General features: G+C 31.8%; 1 protein-coding gene across 4 annotated transcripts in view; it reads left to right on the top strand.

The window, feature by feature from the left end:
* The window catches only part of Cadm2 (cell adhesion molecule 2), a 1,008,835-nt gene that overhangs the window by 840,811 nt on the left and 143,986 nt on the right, over positions 1-24,038 (top strand). For all 4 annotated transcript variants that reach the window (XM_015478645.2, XM_015478644.2, XM_015478643.2 and 1 more), the window contains 2 exons: positions 8,605-8,757; positions 10,859-10,996. In XM_015478645.2, the coding sequence (XP_015334131.1) occupies positions 8,605-8,757; positions 10,859-10,996 (291 nt within the window). The remainder of the gene's footprint in view (positions 1-8,604; positions 8,758-10,858; positions 10,997-24,038) is intronic.

The following is a 24,038-nucleotide window of genomic DNA, read 5'->3' as shown; positions in this document are numbered from 1 at the left end:
TATATAAAACTAATTATCTAAATGTTTAGAACCTAAAAATCAAAACAACAAACTTCTTTTAAATCTAACTTTATAAAATGAAAGTTTGCAGGTGTGAAATATTTATTAGAACATAAAATTTTTAAGTAACTATCATGTTAAATATGTCACTCATTCTAGACATTTATTTTAACCTATCATACTCGATGAGGTGATTCATTAAAGGAAACTGCCATTTTATATACGCATTTGCATTGTCACTTATTTATTCCTACATTTATTAAATAGAGAGAATGGGAATTACATTCAGAGCACTGTACTAATTACTCTGAGCAGTGGGAAGTAGTCTCATCTCAGTTGAGATGCTCTGAAAGATTACCATGTCCTAAGGTAAAGGTACATATTAGCATATAAATAACAGACTACATAATGTTCACCTTTAATTTCATATTGACATAACAAATAATTACTGAGCTCCATTATATAATTCTAACCTTGGGAACTCAAACAAGGACCTGGATGTGGTTTGAGGTGGGCAGGATAGGAAGATTTATCAACAAAAAATATAAGTTAATGAACTTGGAAGTTAAGTATAACCTGGGGTATGCAGAGGGACATATGCCTTTAGATAAAGGGGCATGTTTTGTTTGCCATATGTAAACTATACATTTGTAACCTTTGAGGCATTTTGAGGGGTAAGGGGAAAATAACTAGAGAAGAAAATATTGTTCAGATCTGTAGGGCCTTATGTTATATGACAAGCAATTTAAATGTTACCTTATAGGAGGGATATTATTGCAGGGATATGGCTGCATATGGAAGTGGTTTATGGTCAGAAGTTTAGGAATTTAGTAGAGTAGAGTGGAGATTTTTACATTGAGACTGGCTGTTGGGGGAATGCTAAGTGGCAGTCTTTGGCAAAGGCAAGAAGCCTGGAAAATAGAAACCAGCATGCAATTTATTTCATTCTTTAAACATTAAATTTTTCATAACCAACTTATTAATATTTGGTATATTTTACATTTGGCAGTTCCTATATTTTTTCAAATGTTTCATAATAAGAGATTGTATGTATTCGAGTGGGAGTAGTGAGTTTTTGCTTTTATACCTTTGAAATAAGAAAAGCTGAGGTTTATAAATTGGGATTGACTGCTAAAAAACTTCCTTCAAATAGTGACAGAGTTTCCAGATTTATTGCTTAGCTTCTGTTCACATTTCTATTCCAAAACTCCATTTACTATGGTTTCAGTAAAGATTCAGTCCAGGCTGAAACTTGGTATATCAAATAGCATCTCTGGAGCAATGGTTGTTTTTACCAATTTTCCAGAAGATTGATTTAGATTGTTTTATGTTGTATGACTGTAAAAGAACAAAACAGAAAAAGGATTCTAGCTTGATACTTTATTCTATCTGTATGTTTTAACTGGTCCTCCATGGTACTATTACAAATGACACAAATTTATTTTAATATATTTTTGTTAGGCTATCAAGAAATACAACAACACTTTGATAGGAAGATTGAGAGTGATTAGATTTTTTTTTTTATCTTAACTCTTCCTTAATAACTAGAGATGTAGTTTCATAGCATACATCTGAAGGTACAAAATGTAAGATCCGAAAGAGTTAAGATTTAGACCTGTGGCCCTTCTGTAGGCTTTATGATAGTTTGATCCAGTTTTCCTTTCAAATTAGTACACAGGTCTAATTAGTAAAAAAAATCCGTTTGGTGTGCTAAAACAAAATTGTCTTCACTAAAGCTTTAAATCCTTGTAGAGCTTTCAATTGGAAGTAGAGTATTCAATTGCAGGGATGGGGTGTGGGGTTGGGGGACAGGCCCTGATGGATTGTATAAGTAGAAATGGTTAGTGTCCTGTTCTGAAATCAGTAGGACTAAAGTAGATTATGCTGTTAGCACAGGTCTAGGTGGAAAATGAGTGGGCTTATAGTAGAAGCTTGGAAAACTCAGAATACTGGTTTGGGCAGCCTTGAAAATAAAATTAGAGGCTGAAGAAAATGTCTATTCTCAGTCACCAAGCAGCAAAATTAGACTTGATATCAAACCAACAGACTATGGGTGAAGTTCTTCCACACATCTTTCCCATAGGTAGAACTTGGTTTATTAAACATAAACATTTAAGTTTCCTACAGGAATCAAGTGGGGACACTTGGGTAGAGATGATGTGTACTGAGGTAAAAGAGAATAAAAAGAGTGGAAATTAAAGTTCTTAAAATTTCATCCCATTAGTGATGTGTTTTTTTTCTTTTTTGACTAATACCCTATGGATGTAGAATGATATGATTTTGAGGCATTAATTATATTAACACTAAAATTTAAGTAGCCAGGATGACAGGTAAACTAACTTTCTGTTATTCTGATTTTGGTTTTTCCTTTAGTACTTGTCTATGGAATACAGTGAATTATAATAAAATTATTTAGTATACAATATTCAATTAATGTGTAGAATTTTTCAAAATGTTAATATATAAAATTATAGAATATTTTCACAAAATATTGGTAATCCACATATTAAATTTAATTCAATAAATTAAAAATGGGTATCTATAATATGTACCATGACATGTAGGTCATTGTGTAAAATGATTCCAATTTTGAAGTTTTAGGTCAAATGGGTGAACAAGAAAAAATGGAAAAAAAAAATGAAGTTGTACTTGTTGCATTTTATTAGTCTTAAAAATCATTACATAATATGATCTTACACAATTACTTAAGCATCTAAAATGTGATATGAATTATTTCTCACTGTAAACCAATTTAAAGTTACTTGAAAAGTTCCTGGCAAGATGTTCTTTATAATAAATATAACACTAAAGGAAGGAGAGCTATAAAAGGAATGTACACAAACTGTTAGTATGTTCTCACTTTGTTTTCTGTTCTTTTTTTTTTTTTTTGGTGGTGGTTCTGGGAATTGAACCCAGGGTCTGACCATGCTAAGCAGGCATTCTTCCCACTGTGCTGTGTCCCTAGCCCTGCCTATAAGTTTTGAATGAATCATTCTAGAGTACTACTTTGGTTTAAAACCAATTAATATGCAACTTATTAAATATAACAATAAATTTTCTTAGTAACAAGTATAAATCATGACTAGAATTCTACAAGTTTTTGTCTTAGAAATTTTTATTTTATCCAACATGAATACGAAATATGCATTTGTATTATTGATGAACAAGTTAGAACCAATAGTATATTGGGAAAATAAATTTATTCACAGTTAAGTACTCTTTAATATACTTTTACTCATTGGTCAATATTTCTTACTTGCAGCTAAGATTAAATTCTCCAGAGCTCAGAGTTTTGAACCATTAAATCCCCTCACCAGTGGATAGCAGGAACCTAGCGGATAATAAGATCTGACATTCATGTAGCCAACTTGAACTGTGAGGTATTTAATCTCGATGATGATGCTTACAAATGCTTATTTTTCTGATTATTTATTCCCAGGGAAATGTTTGAAATTTTAAAGATTTGTAAGTGACATGTTTGGGTTCTTATTTATTATTAAAAAGAACATTTAAATAATGATAAATATTCTGTGTTTCAAAGAAAGAATTTTTAAAGATTAAATTCACTTCGACTTACAGTATTGCAATATTTTCCATTATACATTTGGTATGTACTACAAAGAAAGTTAAATAATATGGGTGATTGCTTATTAACTATACATTTTATGTTCTTTTAGAAACTGAGGTAAAAAAGAAAATAGCTGTAAAATCATTTGTTTAGCATCAAATCATTTTCCGATGATCCATTATTTATTTAAACATTTGTGTAGCATGATGTTTCTACTCTTTTATGCTCAACAGTGTCTAAATGAGAAGGTTTTTTCCTCCTTTTTTTTTTTTTTTGCTTCTCTCCCATGGGGCATCCTGTGGAGAGATATTGAAGAGGACTTCCTAGTTCAGTTCTTTTTCACTCTGTTCTTATCATATACAGGCAGAGTTTAGTTGTCAGTTTTTTTCCAGTGGCTATTCACCGAATGCCTACTGTGCAGATAGCTACAGGCTCAGGGTGCTGAGCTACTGAGACAAGTTTTCTGCTCACAGGGAACCCATTGAGTTATAGTACAAATCTCTTGGACTGTTAAAGATTTTCCTTTATTCTTTCATATTTGAAATGTTGTTCTAAAGTAAACTGTAAATGATGATATCATAGCACTTACAAACTTGAAAACATTAATATTGTGGATATAGAATTTTCTTAAAATATTCAGTCTAGTGAAAATCTTATTAGGCTGCTCTATTATCTAGCAAATGAACATAGTACACAACAGCTTTACTTATTTTGGCTGTTTCTTGGGTATACATGTTTATCAGTTTTTGAATATCTGTATCTATTTATATTTCAGTTCTAAAATTCTGAACTTTCTTCTCCTACTTTCATTACTATACAGCAATTATTTTCTACACCTAACACTCAGCAGATGGGTGCACAATATTTAAGAAAATTGTTCAAGTTCATATAATTAATCAATAACAAAGCCTATATTAAAATTTAGATATTCTGCTTTTCTTTTCAGAGCCTAGATTTTAGACAAAGGTAATAATAATTATAAAAAGCAAATCATTACTATTATACTACATAATTATTATTATATTATATTTTTATAATTAATATATTTTCATAATAATAATTATAAACAGCTAAGCTGAATTGGTTAATACATTTCAGATATTAAAGTATTTATGTTAACATCATGATTTCAAACCCAAAATATTTTAATATTATCCCTGTAATGTATTTTAAAGTACTTTATATACTACATGACATTGTTCACTTACCATAAGCAAGATGGAAGTGAATCAATTAATCTTATATAGATTTGGGCTTGGGGTTTTGATTCAGTATTTTTAGGTTTACTCCATGCAAATAATTTATTTATGAAAGTTTTATATTTGTATGCATTAACTCCACAAAATAGTTTGGTCTAAAAAGAGTTAAATTCTTTTTCTCACAATTCGTTGAAAAATCTATGTTTTGTGGAATCTATTCTAGGGGAAATGAAATTGAACACAAGGGTGGGTAATGTGTTTTGTGTATACAGTACCATGGTAGAAACTTGAAGTTTTCCCTTTTGGTGATTTCATTTTTGAAAAAGTATGTTATAAGTACATGCCTATTTTAACTTAGATCTATATATAAAATATAAAATTAGATGTATATATATATATATGTGTGTGTGTGTGTAAATCATAATTTTGAAAAATGGTTAATATAGCATGAGTTCCTTTTGTGAAAATAATCAATTTGTGTCTTGACTATTTTCCTGTGGCAACTGAACAAGCCCTGTACATTATAGCATACAGAAGACAGAGTATAAAATAGACATTTTAAAAAAATGTGTGCTGCATCCTAATAGAGTTACAATAACCATCAAAATCAGATCCTTATTTTTCACAATAAAAAAGCAGATATGAAAATATTTGCATGCATATGTATTCCTATGAGATGAGAGTTAGCACAAAATAGTAGAAAAGGGACTACAAACATTAGGCACTTGTTATTTAAATGTACAGGGGCATGATTTCTTAATGATATTTAAATTCATCAAAATTCAGAATATTCCCAAATTTTAAAAAGCATGTAGAAAAGGGGTAGGTGATTTGAAAACATTTGGCATTGGGGATCCTCTGTTATGTAATAAATGTGTACAATAAATTTTAAACTTTGATATCTTAACCATTTCCTTAACTCTATCAAAAGTTTATAATTTTTTAAAATTCAACTTTAATTATACATTTATATGCAATTTTAAGAAATAATACAGAGAGATCTCATTTGCCCTTTATCCAAGTAACAACTTGCAAAGTTATAAAACAATATCACAACTTATAAAACTGACACTAATACAGTCCACCAATCTTATTTTGTTTTCACCACTTTTACACATAATTATTTGTGTGTGTGTGTGTGAACATATGCATGTGTGTGTTATTCCATTTGTAGGTTCATGTATCTGGACCTACATAAAGACACAAGACAGTTCCATCACTACAAAGAATTCCTTGTTCCATCCTTGAAGAACCACACCCATGTCCCTACATCTCTACTGTCTCTAACTGTTGGCATTCACTACTCTGTTCTCCATGTCTACTGTTTTTACTTCAAAACATTGTTTAAATGGATTCCATCGTGATTTATTTATAGAGTATTTGTATGTATCACTGTGTGTGCTTTTCATAGTGATTGTCCTTAACATTGGAGCATACATATGTGATTTATACAGTGTACTTAGTGTATTGTATTCACCCATATTTTTTTTTTGTTGTTGTTTCTTTTTTGTGATGCTTCAGTATTTCTTCTTTTATCATTTCTCTTCTAAGGCACTTTAACTTTATTTCATTCAGGTCAGCTAGAAAAAAAAATGTTCTTAATTTTCCTTCTTCTGAGAATATACTTATTTTCTCCCAATTCTTCAAGGATAGTTTCAGTGGGTAAGAATTCCTTGTAATTCTTTTCTCAGTACTTAAAAAATGTGTCATTGTCTCTGGCCTCCCTGATTTCCAAAGAGAAATCTATTGTCATTTGCATTTATGTTCTCAAATGTCACCTGCCATTCTCTTTGTTGCTTTCAAGCTTTTTGTCCTAATTTTTAGAAATTTCATTGTAATGTATGTTAACATGGTCTTTGGAATTTTTCAACTTGGGGTTTTTGTCAGTTTCTTTATTCTATACACTAATGTACCCACCAAATTGGGCAAGTTTTTAATGACTGTATCTTTGAATATTCTTTTAGCCTCATTCTTTTTTTTCCTCCTTGGACTCTAATGGCACCAATGTTGAATATAGCTTTATTATCTTGTATTTCCCTGAGGTCTGTTATGTTTGTTTTTTCTTTTATTTTATATATATTTTCTATCAGTTTTTCAGATCAGGTTGAATTTATTACTCTGAGTTAAACTTGCTCTTTCTATCTTCTGTGATCTCCATTGTCCTATTGAGCCAATCCAATAAGGTTTATTTAGGTTATTGAAAATTTAATATCTATAATTCTAATTTTTAATAAATTATTTTTCTAGTTAAACTTTCTATTATCTTTTTCCTTTGTTCAAGATAATTAGTAATGGCTTATTAAAATATTTTTATGATGGCTAAATATCTTTATCAGATAATTCCAATATGTGATTCATATCAGTATTGACTTCTATTAGTTATTTTTTTTTCTAATTTAAGTTATCATATTCCTGGTGTTTGGTATAACCACTATGTTTTTTTTTTTGTTTGTTTGTTTATATCCTGGACATTTTAGCTATTATATTAGGCAACTCTGAATATTTTTTAGGTCTACTATTCTAGGAGGCATTCTTTTGATTAGGTTTAACACAGTTTATTTCTTATACTTACAGGCTCTGGGTCTAAATTAATAACAATTTAATTTTCAGGGAATTTGCAGTGCTATATGGTCTGTTTGACTTTTCAGATTCCACTCAGGGTTACACTGATCTATATTGATATCACCTAAAAGGGCAAAGAAGTTTCCCCAGGCCAGGCCTGTACTACTTCATATTGGGCAAGGGGTTCTCTAGCTCATAAGAACTACTTCTAGGACCCTCACTGTCCAATTGCTTATTGTCTGTAGATGATGAAGGGAATTTCAATCTGATGAGGAAAATGATTGCTCTCCTTTGTCAGTGGAGATCCTCCTTGATTCCCCTTGCAGGTGACCTATCTTCCTGAGGCTGTTGGGGAACTTCCATTCAATCAGTAATAAAACTGAATTTGCTGATGCCACCTCCGCTGCCTGGTTTGGTTAGGAGAAGCTGGGCCTGGATCATCTTTTACTGTTGTTTATGTAGCCTTCATGCTGCCCCTCAGGTCCTGGTGTCCCTACCACTGCTCCTTCATCTTTCTTTCTTTCAAAATACTCTTTTGGATGTCTCTAGCTTAATGTGATATTTTACGCTGTACTTAATTAAAATCATAATAATAAACATGTAGTTTTACCCTTTTTACCCAAAATAAAGTCAAGAGAAGCATAACTCAACAGAATTCTGAGAGATATTCTGGAGAAACAAATGTTTTGTCTCAGAAAAGTGATTCAAACCAAAGAATATATTAACAGAGTACACTAGCCAATCAGAGTACACGTAATTATAGATATATTTCAACTAAACATCAGATCAAATTTAAATAAAGTTTAACAAGTGTCTTTACTTCAGAGAGCTTTTAATATGCCAATATTCTTTGTTTGGGGCTCTTGTAAGAACTGTAGCAAGGTTTCAAGTTTCCAAAATTTATCTGTCCATACAAGTGAGTCCATTTTGTTCATAGTTGTTTTGGGCACTGACATATCATGAAAGACTTTGTGAAGGAAATCTATTTTCACAACCGGTATCTACCTCATCTAAAGTATTACACTAGATTCAATCATTTAATTAAAAAGTTATTTCTGAGAACACTAAGGAGCACCAAATTCTACTTTGATTTAAAAAAAAATCAGATAAAATATTTCAGTATATTTAAGCCTTCCTTTAAACTGATTCAAGAAGCAAAATTTAGATGCACAGCCAAATTAAATGTTTATTGCATTGTGTTTAAAATATGTGGTCTAAAAGTACCGACTGTTCTCTAATGTTGCCATTCACATTTTCAATATTTCCTCTTTCCAGCTTTAAGGGACAATAGGATTGAGCTGGTTCGTGCTTCCTGGCATGAATTGAGTATCAGTGTCAGTGATGTGTCTCTCTCTGATGAAGGACAATACACCTGTTCCTTATTTACAATGCCTGTCAAAACTTCCAAGGCCTATCTCACTGTTCTGGGTAAGTACAGGAGACTAAACCCATGTAATCACAAAACCAGAGAGATGCATACTGCTATAGTAATATGATTCTGTAAGAAAATGTAGTTTGAAGATCATATTTATAGATGTAGTCTAATTCCTTCTCTGCTATGCTACAAAAAGGGCATTTAAAAATAATTTATTTGCTTTCTCCATTTTATCATTAGTCAAAAGGAGGTACAAAGATTTATGTCATCCTCAGAAGGCACAAGGGCATTGTGTTCTGTAGCTAGCAACACATACTTCTTTTCTTAATTTCCAATTGGACCTCTTTATATCAAATCATCTATACATTTTGTATTCTGCCCCTTTTATGAATTGACAGAATAATGAATATAATGAGTTTGACTTGCATCTATAGTATGCTTCTACGTTTTATCTTATAAGTCACCTGGTGAGGGCCTTCTCTAATAACCTGTGGCTTTCAAAAATGACCCCTTTGTGTACTTTTGTGCATTTAAATGGCCCTGACATTTCCATGGGACTTCTTTCCTTTTAAATTTGTATTTTCTGGATCCAAAATGAAGTACATAATGTCACTTGTGCATGCAGCTTGTAGCTTCTTTGTGCTTTTATTCTCTAAGTATTGGGCTATTTTCCCAAAGGTTAAAGTGACATGAAAAAGCAATAAATTCATAGAGATTCTGAGGAAATAAAGTTGCAGCTCGAACCTCTCTGTGATTCCACAGACGTCAGTGCCCCAATCAGCTGAAATCGTTGCACTTCATTGAAACACACCTGTGTACTGAACAAGTTAGAGGAATTTAAAAATTGATTTTTTTTTGCCCCTAGCTTGCCTTCCTTTTTAGATAGATAAAGGCACAACATTGCATTTAAAAGGACAATACAGACTCTTCTTTTAGATAGGAATATTAAAGTTAATCCAGCTTGAGAATTGGTTTTGTGCATAGGATATGAAATATACTCCACTGCAAATCCTACTGAGACTATTTTATAAAAATCACTGAAAGTTTGCCATTAATGACAAGATATAGCCTCTAAAATGGAGTATTTCAGGATAACAACTGTCTAAGCTTAATATATTATTTTGTAGAGAGCCAAATTGGGACTCAAAGAATAGGTGCCTGCTGCATCCAGTTTATTGAATGGTGGTAGGACAAAGATTTTTTTTTTTTTTTAAAGCAAAGGTGTAATATCAAGGTGAAGACAAGCAATAACAACTATGTAGTTAATGGAAGCATACTGACCCTTTATCTTTGTTGTTCTTGTTGATTTACTTTGCCATTCTCATATTGTTTTTTTCTAACATTCTTACATTTTAATCTTTTCAAAACTGAAATAGTTCAACAAGAAAATCTTCAGTCTGCTGTTATTATTTAATACTTTTAAAGGAAGTTTTAATATATCTCTACTGAGAAAACTGAGTAATATTGCTTAAGAAATGTGTAACATTCTAATTTTTAAATCACCTAAATTCTATTTATCTGTATTAGTTATCTGCTTATGGTAATTTGGAATAGAAAAGGTAGTAGTGGTTAGCATTAAAAAAATAATACATAACATGCTTACCAAAACTACAATTGTATTTTTATAAATGCCCTCAGGAGACATTTTCTACTTTAGATGACAGAAAGGTTAGTAAAGGTGTGATTAATGATGAAACACTTATTCTAAAATTCATATTCTTGAACAAAGTACATACAGGATAATAATATCTTTTTAAGCGTTAAAGAATTATGAAATCAGTTGATAAAGGTGCTCTTTTAAAATCAAATCAGATGGTATTATAGCAAATTTAGCATAATTTGAAAAACAGGAATATGTTTTGTGGAACTTTTGTTTTTCACGAATGCAATCTTTCTTCTTCAATTCTTCTTCTGGCAAATCTTAACATATACTGAATACTTGTTTTTAAGATGTACGAAGAATATATTTGCGGGTAAAAGTTTACAATTTATTTTAAAACTACTTTGGACTATATGCATTTCAAAAGCTTTTTAAATATTTTATATAAGTACACACACACACACACACATCTAAAGCAGTTTTGTTTTATTATGCAGAAGTTTATATCATCCCTAGAGAATGATGCTCACTTTGCTCATTTGCTTAAATTTCAGGTGTTCCTGAGAAGCCTCAAATTAGTGGATTTTCATCACCAGTTATGGAGGGAGACTTGATGCAGCTGACTTGTAAAACATCTGGTAGCAAACCTGCAGCTGACATAAGATGGTTCAAAAATGACAAAGAAATTAAAGGTAAAAAACAAAAAAACAAAAATTCCCCAAATCAAAATTAATGTATTAAAACTAGTATGATGTATTGAAAAAAGTAATCTTTTCATACTTTTCATTATTGCTCACTGATCAAATGTACTTTGGACAAGATTTTCTCATTTCTTAAATCAGATAATTTTAAAAGGTATAATATAATCTCTGTGTGCTTCATTTTCCTCTTATGAACAAGAAGTCTAAACCTAATATGTTATGATATTGGATGTAAGGTGTCCCCCAAAGCTCACATGTGAGACCATACAAGAAAGTTTGGAGGAGAAATGATTGGGTTGTAGCATTAACCTAATCAGCGAATTAATCCCTGATGAGATTCAATGAGTGGTAGCTGGAGTCAGGTGGGGTATGGCTAGAGGAAGTGGCTCACTGGGGATGTGGCTCTGGGGTATATATTTTGTATCTGGAGAGTGGAGTCCTTTCCTTTCTCTTTCCTGATCACTGCGTGAGCTGTTTCCCTCTGCCACATTCTGCTGCCATGATGTTCTACCTTGCTTTGAGCTCCAAGGAATGGAGCAGGAAACTTAAAGATTAAGACCTCTGAAACCATGAGACCCTAAATAAACCTTTTATCTTCTACAATTGTGTTGGTTAGGTCCTTTAGTTACAGCAGTGAAAAAGCTGACTAAATCATAATATATGCCTCATCCCAAAACTGGGAAAACAAATGGTTCAATATATAAAAAAATGTATAGGTCCACGCTTGACAATAGTAAGTACTACGTATGTTAGATATTACTATTTAAAATTTATATATAATATTTCAGTTATAGATGGAGAAACTGTATAAATTATTGCTGAATTTATTGGTTTTTGGAATTTCAAATTTGGTGAAATAAAACAAGATAAATATCAATAAAACTGACTTCTAGTAATTTTCATAGAAGGTAAAAATAATTGCATGTCTTAGTTAAAATATGCATTGTGATTTAAGTGCTTCAGACATCTCTCTCTTCTCTCTCTCATTATCTCTCACACATAAACATACACAGAGAAGTTTTTAGGAAGGAAATAAGTTTATACGGGAAATTACTGGTATGGTTAGTTTGTTTGATTTTGTTAAACCCCAACTGTGGTTATCTTGAACCCAAGTTAGCACATATATTAACATATAAATACAGAATTGTTTTGCTGATTAATAAAACAATTTGCTTATATCATAGTTATTATTTTCAACATAATCTTCAATAAGACAGGTTTATGGCAAGCACTCTGATTAATTTAACTTCTAATTCTAATAACTTGAGACAGTTTATTTAAATCTTAGTAATGGGCATGCAAACCTAGCATGTACATTTGTATACATTACTGAAAAATTGTGGATCATAATCTATATAAAAGTTTGTCTATTTTCTATTTTATTTACTCTTTCATTATTATTGTGTCCAAAACTAGAATCTCAGAATCTCATCTATAATTCAATACCAATCACTTCCTTCATTTCAGAAATAATAGACATATTTTACTTGATCAAATTTTGGGAAATACTTACCTAAGACATATTTGGACAGCTTACTCTGCTAAATGAGTTACCATTTAACTGAATTGAATTCTTGTATTCTAGTAGGGTTCATTAACATCCATTTTAATTCTTCCTTTAGGATATGTTTGTTTAGACATTTCCAGACTCAGTTAAATCTTTCCTAAGTAGACCTTCCATCCTACTTCCAGAGTTATCTTACTATGACAAGAATCTGTTCCGGTCAGTTTTATGCTTAAGTACTTTTGATGGAAAGCCCTAAATTGCAGGATAACTTTAAAATCCTCTTTCTGTAGCTTATAGGAATTCTGTAGGCAGTAAATTTTTATATATCACATATGTCTTTTTGTAGGAATGTTCTGTTTCATGATAGAACACACTCTTTAATATGCTACTGCAATGAATTACTGTTGCCTACATTCATCCTGACATAATTAGTTCATTCAATAATTAGTCAGTTCTCCATTTTTAAGCCTTTTATTTTTGTCCTGAGGATTTTTCTCTTTTTCCCTCTGGTAAGTCATAGACTCTAACATATTAAGTACATTAATATTGATTAGTTGTTTTTAATATTGTAGCTTTATAAGAAACTGATGTACTCAAATTTTTATAAAAGAACTTACTTTTTAAATCCATGTAGCCTCTGATTTGAATGCCAAACAGATTTGATGATATCTTGGGGCGGGGGATTCTGTTTGAAGTTTGATCTTGTAAACACCATACTTGAATGCCATCTGAATTAAGACCAGAACAATATTCAAGACATAAATGTACACAGAATCAGCATATGGTTCTATTTTCACAAGTTGTGAAGCCTCCTTGTTTTTACACCCACCAGTGCATGGCCATTTACAGAGCATTTGTTACCCCTACATTTTCATTTGTCTAAAGAGCTCTTTCTTTGTATCTAATTCTCACGTATTTACATATTTGTCTTCCCAGTCAGATGGTGAATTTCCTGAGCAGTGTAAACTTTATTTTTATAGGTGTATATATGTAAATAAAATAAGTGCCGTCATCTGCACAGAGTGAGTGTTCATCACAGTTGCAGTCCTCTGGATATGCCAAGTGAATTTCCTCGCTACAGCCCCTTTAGCCAACATGCCTCACTTCAAGGAGAGCTTCATTCTTATCTTGCACTGTCTTGTCTTTTCAGACACGAAAATTTGACTTTCTATTACCATCCGACTGTTTTTAGTATAATATTACTTGACACTTTTAAAAAAGATAATCCCGAGTGTAAAGCAAAGGGAAAAGTGGGTCTAATCGAATCAAATTAAATTGAATTCAATAAGACATTGTTAAAAAAATGCCTCCAAATTTCACAGTATTTTATGGTGCATGAGTGAAGATTCAAATCAAGAAAATAAAAACCTTGATTTGGAGATATTTATGACATCTTTGGAATTATTAAACAAATATGGAGAGTATTTTCTCTTAAAGAGATTTGTCTTTACGCATTTTTTTCTTTTTTTCTATTACTATCTAAGTGTAAATTTTCAGTTTCTAGATGAAAGTTACTGGATTATAAGGCAGTGGTTCTTAAATTTCAACAGGCATCATCATTCCTTATCGATCTTCTTGAATCTTACAGGATCCTCACCCTAAATTTTCTGATTGAGTAGGCTTAAAATAGAGCCTGAGAATATGCCTTTTAGCATTGTGTTAAATGTGTGAGTGATACTGATGTTCCTCTTTGGAGACTACGTTGTCATAGAGAATGTAAAATGAAAAATATCAGTAATCCACATAGAAAGCCTGTCTCTAATATATGTTTTCTCATATGTTTAATGAGGATAAAAATGCTTGTTTCAAAGTACTGTTGGCAAAAATCCTACACAAACCAATACATAAACTGTTTTCCAGTACATGGAATCTCTAAGAACATTTTGGACATTATTATCATTTCTATTATTATTATAGTCAGCAAATCATGACTGATGAGCTCTACCAATCCCCACAATAAAACTGCAAACATAAACAAACAAAACAAAAATAGTCCCTCAAGGTACTCACATTGGGGGATAGACATATAATTATAAGATCTACCAGGCACACATATATGAACTGGCTACAGTTATTGTACAACAGAAGCAGAGACCAGGCCTACTTTGTGGGAAAAGTGAAGGCTCAACTGTTCTTTGATAAAAGTGAATATTACATTTTATTGACTTTACTGAGTTTACTGGGCTAGGAGTAAAAGAAGTAGCAGGACAATCTCAAGAAAAATAATCCATGTATCTATGCAGGTTACAAGCATGCAATTGAAGTAACTGAAATTTAAGTGTGATATAAGCATGAAAGGTAAACAAGGAGGCAGGAGAGTCCAGATAGGTCACGGATCTTTTATTACAGATTAAGTTTGGAATATATTCTGTAGGCAATGGAGAGACATTTTTTTGTCTATAAGCTTTAAACTGTAGAATAAAATGATCATAATTCCATCTAACTCTGTTTTTTTTCCTCCCTCCATGAGCTAGTCAGACACTCCTTTGGTGCCTCTGGGCAGCTCTGCATCCAAAACCACAGGTGTTACTCACTGAAGTCTTTAATCTTCTGGGTAGCAAGGAAGTCTGAATATTTGCCATTTAGTATCAAAAAAGATGTGCAGTGCCTTCCTAAATCTTTTGGCTCCCTGAGAGCTGACAGTTACATTAAAAATTTCATTCCATGTATAAGTTTGATAATTTGTAGTTTGAGTGTTTCTTATTGCAAAATTTTGAGATTTTCTTTGTCAGCTAAGTTTAACTTTAATGGGTTAGGCAGAATTCTATCACCCTCAATGACCTACACCCTAATGTAAACCTTTCACTTTGAGAGTAGGAGGGAATTGTGACTATGAAGTGACATGACTTGTCACGTCATAATCAACATAACTTGATTATGTTACCTTATATGGCAAAAGCGGTCTTGCAGATATAACTATGGTTCCCTTCCAACAAAGGAAGGTTATGAAAAGTGGGTTGACATAACGAAGTAAGGTCTTCAGAAAAGAGTAAAGAGTCAGAAAGACATTCTTCTCTTGACCTGGAAGAAAACAAACAGCTATTAGAAAGACATTCTTCTCTTGACCTGAAAGAAAAAAATAAAATAAAACAGCTATTTTGAACTGTTTGTGGGAGTCATGTGGCAGTAACTGTTGGTGAACTCTTCAGAGCTGAAAGCCTTCCATGAGTGAATAGGGAAATGAAAAGGCTAACAACCAGTAAATTTGAGGAGGACAATAAAACTTAAATGGGAATCGTACCCCCATCCAACACTTTGATTTAGTACAGTGACATTGAGTGCAGGACCAAACTAAGCCCTGGATTCCTAAACTACAGAAACCATAACATAAAAAAATATGTGTTGCTTTAATTGACTAAGCTTGTTGAGATCTAGAAAAGACAGAGTAATTTTTCATATTTATATATCTTTCAGAGATTGGGCTTGGATATATATTCTTAAAGAAAGACCCAGAACTTCAGCTTAGAGAAAAATCTGAGGTTTGGAAGAGTGGGTTAAGAGACATTTCAAGCACAAAGCTAATAAGGTCTGAACCAGTGTAATTATTTTACCAAGGCATTTATCTGAAAGAGAAGATAAATGTCAGGTGAACTAGGGGAATGATCCTGAGAGATGGACCAAAACTAGGGACAAACACTATACAATTCAGGTCCCTGGATAATGAAATATACTCATTGAAAATAAGAAAGGCATGAAGATAAAATAGTTCAGACAGAAATAATGTTTATTTGTTAAAATATTTAGATTGAATTATTTATGTAGAATGTAAAAAGTCATGTTAATAAGCTTTTGTATTTAGGTGACTTATAATCAGGAAAGAGATTTGGATCATAGCAAAGTACACCTATGGTGAGGGAAATTTTAAGATTTAACCTTTTACAATAGTTATTTCTCTTCATATGTGCAGCATATTTAAAACAGAACTTCTCTCAGTATGTTATCCCTATCCTGGTAATTATGCCATCTAATAATGTGCATATCCATCAAAGCCCGAGTTCCTTGGCAAGTCCTTGAAATTTATCAACTCCCAACAGCATTGCCATTAGTCTGCAGATGTTATTTATTTTATTACCTACCATGTGTTTCAAAATGTTTGGCCATTAAACTTGAGTTGACTTTAGCTGTGTTTCCCTGTATGAAGAGGTTTTTTTCATATATTTTAATGTCAATCAAAGATAGTGCATCTGCTAATTTCCTAGTGGGCTAAATATAGCATAATTTTACTGTAAGCTACTTAGTAAATAACTTGTCAGCAGTTGGCAAGATATGAGTGAACTTCTTAAGGCTGTGTTTCTCAAAAGGTGGCTCTTAGACCACTTGGATTACAATCACCACAGATAGTAGTTTTTTTTTTTGTTTGTTTGTTTTTAAAGGAGATTCCTAGTCTCAAAGAAGACATACTACATCAGAATTCCTGGATGTCAGGATTAAAAAACTTAATATTTCTCAAATACATCAGTTGATTCAAAATCCACAGGATTAGAGACTAGTCAATAGGTATTCAGAAGTGAAGGAGGAGACCGGGAAGACCAACAGTTAGAAAATGGCTCTTAATATGCTATGTACCTTAGGAGTCTATTCTAGAGGGATGTTATCTAAAATTGAATCAATACATACTTTAGTATTTTAATGTTTCTGAAAATTATGCTTTTACAAAGCTCTTAGCAATATTCATTGGCCATATAATTATTTTTGCTTTTTTTTGGTATTCTTTTCTTCAATTGAACTTATGTGGGTTTGACTTTGATATGAGTAGATTATCTATTTGACTTCTGCATTTTATGTTGCAAAACTAGTTTTAGCTCAATGACTCATTTAACATCAGTCATATAAACCTTCATTTGAAGTGAATTAAATAGTAACATAAATTAGGGATTATAAATTCTTTGAAGATAAATATAAAAGAAAATAAGGACAGATTTGTACCGTTTGAGTTTAGTCCTTGCATTACATAAGAACTAATTGAAAACATTATTTAAACTTAAAGAATATAGCATACATTTATTAATTTATATATATATTTTTAATACTTACCTATTTTAAAATGTCCTTGCTGTGTAAGTCAAGACAATGCTGGACACAAGTGAGAAAAAGTAACAACATCAGTAATAGCTATACATAAGATATATGTATGTCTGTACTTGAGTGTGTGCTTGTGAGAAAATGCATGTACAGAAATTGGAGTTTTCTGAATGCTGTTAAATGTATTATGTAAAGATTCTAGAGGCAACACTGTAAGATGCATAAGTTGTCCTACGAAAGAGGAAAGAGATGCAACAATTGCTTCCTGTAGGTATCAGTGGTTGATCATATGGTATGTACTTTTATTTTTCTAGTTTATTTCTCTTCACATAAATATTTTGAATTCACCATCAATTATATGAGTAAATATACTACAATTAGTTTGTCTTTTCCTTTTGATAGAATTTGGGTTGTTAACAATTTGGAATGATTGTACTAAAGGTTTCATGATCATTATCATCTAAGTCTTTCTATGTCCATATGCTTTCATTTCTCTTTGCTAAGTGCTTAGATGAGGACTAGTTGGATCATGTGATAAACATATATTTACTTAAAAATAAAAGTTGCCCAAGTTTTTTGGAAAGTGGTTGTACTACTTCATGAAGTCCAGTTAACTATTTTTTGCCTTTATGAGTCATGCTTTTATATTGTTTACAAGAAATTTTCATTTAATCAAAGGTCAGAAAGATTACTCCAATAAATTGTAAAATTAAGATTTAGGTTTAATCTATTTCAAATTAATTTTTGTACATCAAATGCCTTTGTAGTTTCCGTCAGACTTGTTGGTTCTGGGTCTGCTTCAAATGGTTGATCTATCTCCTTATTATATGTGGCACTTTCCTGCTACTTTGAACGAGTTGTAGTTTTAGGCTTAGATCTAGATATTGTGAGTTTTACCTTTTTTTGCTGAATATTTTCATATTTCCATAAGTATTCTTAAGCATTACTCTTGGTAAGTTACTTAAAAAGATTTTATTCCTTTCAGAGATTCTTTTAAATTTCTTAGTTGAGATCGGAGCAGTCTTTTTTCTATGAATTAATTTTAGTCATCACTAATGACTAAATTATGAGTATTTTTAGTCTGATTGGTAACAACAGGCACCATTCCAGCACTGGATGAGCACCATCTACTATTTCTAATAATTCTTTCAGATGGTTCTTGTCCAAGCCTCAGTTTTCCTATTCAGATACCTTAATTAGTCCTTAATTTGCTGAATAGAGGAGGAGCTCTGATGATATCTGCCATTATCTCTCTTGAACTCTCCTCTTTGATACTCTGCCCTTCAAAGGTGATTTGGCCTTCTCAGATATACAGATGTACAGATCCATCTCCTTAATTCAGAGAGTCTGCCAAGTTCAATATTGGGTCCCCATGCATGGACCACATCCTCAAGGCATTAAACATAGGTATTTTTAGGGTTCAGTTAATTTGTTTTCCATCTCTCAGATATCACTGTCCATTATTAAGTTTTTTTTTTTTTCAAATGAAAGGTAATCTTATTGTTACTGCATCTAGGCTGGAAACAGATGTCCTTGTCTCTATTTTTGAAATGTAGAGGAATAATTCATTTGTTATGATGGTATGGCACTTCAATTTTGTCTGCTTGTTTGTTTTAAAGTTGTATAATCAATTTAAGAGGATAAAATGAATGAGAGTGAAATGTGTCTATATACATTTTGATGGACTACTCTAGATTAAAAATTATATTGAAGATTAGGCATCCCTTTATATAATCAAAGGGATTTAGTGCTTTTATGGGTTCTTATACCTTGTGAGAAGAAAAAAGGAAAGTCCCAGCATATATATATATATATATATATATATATATATATATATATATATATATAATAGGATGCATAAATTCATATTTTTAACTGGATTTCACTTATCAATTTTGACAAAAGGAGTGTTTTTAAACTTTATTTTAAATTCCTGTTTTTAACCAATGCTTTTATTTTAAAGGTTAAAGAAAGTGCATGCCTCAATTATATAGGACTTACTAATCTATGTCATACTGAGATTATACTCACATAAATATTCAGATACGTTAGATTCTTAGTGCTCATCTTCTGATAGTGGAATTTAATTGTTATTCAGATTTTCATCAGGTCATTTCCAAAAGATCTTTTATGGCTTCTTCATGTTCTAAGAAAGTTGAACTTTTGATATTTCATGGAATTCTGCTTCATGGTTTTTGTGGAATATGGAGAGAGAGATTCAATGTTCATCTCTCCTTTGGCTAATGACCTTTTGAACTTAGAAGACATTAAAAACATTTCTCAGTTTTTAATTTCCACAAAGATCATAAAACCCTGAAATAAATTTTAATGTGTATTATATTTTCCGGATGACATTTTAAAATATCTAAATCATAGCATTAAAAATGATTCTTCAATTATTTTATCAACAAAAGGTGTTAGATTCAAATAGATCTTCATGTTATTATGGTCTACTTGTCATTTTATTATAGCAGTATGTGAGTATGTTGGTAGACTTTCTTATGTTTGCATTGATAATGATGAATTGATGGGGATTGTTTATTGACATTAAATACTAATGTAGCTTAGAGTTAGATCATAAATTTCTCTATGACTGTTAAAATGCATTCTTTGTATACTGTTGTATTTATAGCTTGAAAGTACTCAAAACATAAAATCATCAACTTCCAAGAGAATGGCCTTCAGACTTTTTTTTTCTTTCTAACCCATAGCTTGTTAAAGGGTCCATTATTTGCATACTTTGATAATTGAGGCAAAACATGGGCTTAGCCATTTTTACTTATTGTTTTACAAATAACAACTTTATTGAGATATAATGCATGCAATCAAATTAAACTATGTTTACAGTTCAATGTGTACAGTTCAATAGTTTTTAGTAAAATAAAGTAAAATAATTCTATCTATGCAATTTCAGAGTTTCCTTTTGCTTTTCATTTTACAATTTCTCTCTCTTTATCAATGTTCATAACTTGGTAAGTCATGGTCATTACATCTTTTTTTACTTCTTTGAGCATGGTTTCCTTTAGTACTTTGAACAAATTTATAATGGATCATTTGCAGTTTTGTCTTAAGTCCTTCAGTTGAGTCTTTTCATCAGTCGTTTCTGAGGCCTCTTTTTTTCTCCCTTGAAAGGGGGTCACATTTTTGTGATACTTTGTATGCTTCATGATTTTTCCAGGAAATACAACATTTTAAAAAATATAATAATTCTGAATAGTGATCTTGCCCTAAAGTTTGTTATTTGCTCACTTATTTCCTTACTGATTTGGATGGTGTCAGTCAGCTCTCACAGCCTTTGGCAGGGGCAGTGTTACCCTGGGGCAACAGCAGTTCTAGCAGGACTTCTGTTGATGCTAACTTTGCCTGATTTTTCTGTTAATCTCTCTTAATATTACACCCAGTGTATTTTCCCTTCATTATTTGTGAGTTGCTTGTTCTGTTGTTTTTGACAATGCCATGTGTACATATTGTTCCTTAGCCTGGTTGATTTAAATTGGTGACCCTTTGTTACTGGGTGTTTTTTTTTTTTTTTTTTGTTGTTGTTGTTGTTGTTTTTGAAGATATATTTGAGATTTTTGTTGACTATGGAAAGGCCCATCTTTACTCATTCTTCATTTCACTTTCTCTGATAAACCAGCTTATAAGTTTAGCTTTGTTAGACTCATGTAACTTCTGGTTTCTTCTTACTTGATTTAGAGCAAAGTCTCCATTATTTTCAAAAGAGATTTTGTTCCAAAGTTCTTTCCTTCAAAGCTTCCAAATACTGTCTTGCTGTGTATGGCCTGACTCTCCTCTGAGCAAAGCCTCTGTGTGGCTTTTCTTGAATTTGGGACTTGGCCTGAGTCTACAGTGTGACACCTCTGCTTGTAAGTAAGCATGGAACCAGAGGGGTGATGGTAGACTCTGGTTCTTTGGCCTGCTTCTTCTGGTTTAAAAAACACTATTCTTTCTATGAATGAGCTAAAATAAAAAACGTTGAGCCCCTTTGTTCTTACTGTATGAGTGAGAACCAGGTAGGCAAGAGAACCCAAGCCACTTAGCCACCTGGAGTTTAATTCCTACAACTAAAAGCAGGAATGAGCTGAATAAGAGATGCTCACAGGTTTTTTTCCTCCTGGGAAAAAATATTGCATCCCTTGATGGAGTGGAGATGTCAGTTCAGTCTTCTTGGCCACATCATATCCAGGCAAGTTCCCCTCATGCTGAGTTGGGGAGGATGTGGAAGCAGGGAGCAAATCATGACTCAGGTGCCCCAAATTTCACCCGTTCTTACTGAGATTTAACAGATTTTATTGAATGATTTTTCTTCATTTGTATGAGTACAATTTCCACAGACATAAATGTGTGTGTGTTTGTGTGTAAATAATTTTCACCAGTATTAGTTGGTTTCTTGGAGAGAAGATTTGTTGATGTTATGAAGGTCACCTCTGTATTATTTTTTCCTATTCATATATTTTTTTTCAAGAAGAAGAGAAAAGGACTAAGAATTAGTAATAGAAAGAAAAAAAGAGAAATTTCAGTTTTTTTCTCAGTTATAAGAATTCATACATTATACTGAGCTTTGTGAGTATCCCAGTGGATAATTGCTATTTAGAAGTGATATTTTGCTGAGGAAACAAGGCCTGTTAAAAAAGAATTGACAAAACTCTATTAGCACATGGTGCAGACAAACATTGTAGTATAGTCTGAAAGGTAGTTTTTCAGAAACATAGTCAATAATCACTCAATAAATGATTCGGTTTTAAAATAGGTACATGAGGGGCAGGTTGTTTAATTTCACATGTGCTTAAAGCTATAAAACTCTATAAAATAAATTGGTAACTAGAGAATTGTAATACTTTAAAAGATTTCCATTTAGCTACTGCTTACAGACTTCACAGATATTTTTATTTTCTTAAAAATTATTTTAATGGAGAACTTTAAATTTTTTTCTATCCTCTTTTATCATTTTTTGGGTTTGCAATAAAGTATTGTTTTTAGTATAGTAGAGGGAAAAAAAACATACTCTGATGTAAACAAATATAGTTGTTACCCTACAACATCAGGCTTAGAATCAGGTAATATTTTTTTTTATATTTTCCAATCAAATGGTGTACCCTTTTTGATTCAGCCTAAGAAAAATTGTATAAAATATAAAATATTTTCTTGAAAGAGGTTGCCAGTGAAAATTGACTTTTCATGTCAAGCTCTTGGTCAGTTGTCCTGAGGTAATTCATTCAGGCTACTATAAAGTGAAATGAGGTTATTGTCAGTGAAAGGAGCATGAGGGAACCTATTACAACCATAAAGTTTATTCCTTGGCTATAGAGAATTCACTGATTGACCAGCTTTATCATGATTCAGTTCCTTTCTCTCTTGGTTTCAATGCAACCAGCTAATGGTTTTTTCTTCTATGTTGCCCATCATATTTTTAACCCATATATCACGCTCTATCATTAGACTGGCTAAACTATGATATTTACAGAACCCACTGTGGGATATATCTGTTTGTACATGTATGTACACAAATATGTGTTTTTAGCTTTTGTTCCTTTTAATTCTTCAAGTTATATAACACATTAAAGCCTATTGTGATGGAGAATCTGCATCAGACTATTAGTTACATTGTTTACGTTTGGGGATAAGGTTTCATGCTTACAACCTGGATATCAAACATCCTTGGGTTAAATATCTCTGTAGGGTACATCATGCCTGATTAGAGTAACACATTATAGAACGTGACAAGCATTCAGCAAGGAATGCCTGGAAAGTAAATTATCTGGGAGAGAACTTTATCATGGATTAAAATACAGAGTACAGACAGAACAGAGGACTAAAACCTTATTTTCATGTTTACATAGAACTTTTAGCATTTATGATTGTCATTCTGTTAATTACAAAAGATTAAGGAGTCCCTAATAAAATATTGTGATCTAGAACTAGACTTGCAAAAAACTGCTAGTTCTTCACATCCCCATCTCTTTTGGAGGTTTTATATTTATGAACAATTGCTGGAGTGAAAACTGAGTATGAAGTACCCAGTGTAAGTTTTACAAATCATGCAGGATGTAACCTCACAAATTATAACAAGCTGTTTAAGTCAAAAAGAGGAAGGACTGGTTAAAACTGACAAATGTTGTTTTAAGCACATTGAATATTAGAGCAGAAATAATAAGTAATATTTACATTTCTGCAGGTCATTAAAATGTTAACAACAACAACAACAAAATATTATCCTGAGGACAAGCTAATCTATTTCCTTGCTTATTACAATAAATTATGAATTGATCACCTGAATAACCATTTTTTTCCTCTCTATATAATAGTCTATCTCACATAATCTTTTGGAAGGGATTTCTTTTTTTATTATTATTATTAGTTGTTCAAAACATTACAAGTGGATTATGAGCTCCCATTTTTACCTCATATACAGATTGCAGAATCACATTGGTTACACATCCACATTTTTACATATTGCCATACTAGTGTATGTTGTATTCTGCTGCCCTTCCTATCCTCTACTAT

This window comes from Marmota marmota, unplaced genomic scaffold (assembly GCF_001458135.2).
Source record: "Marmota marmota marmota unplaced genomic scaffold, marMar, whole genome shotgun sequence".
In the NCBI taxonomy this organism is placed as follows: Eukaryota; Metazoa; Chordata; class Mammalia; order Rodentia; family Sciuridae; genus Marmota; species Marmota marmota.
This window is presented reverse-complemented; position numbering and strand designations above follow the sequence as displayed.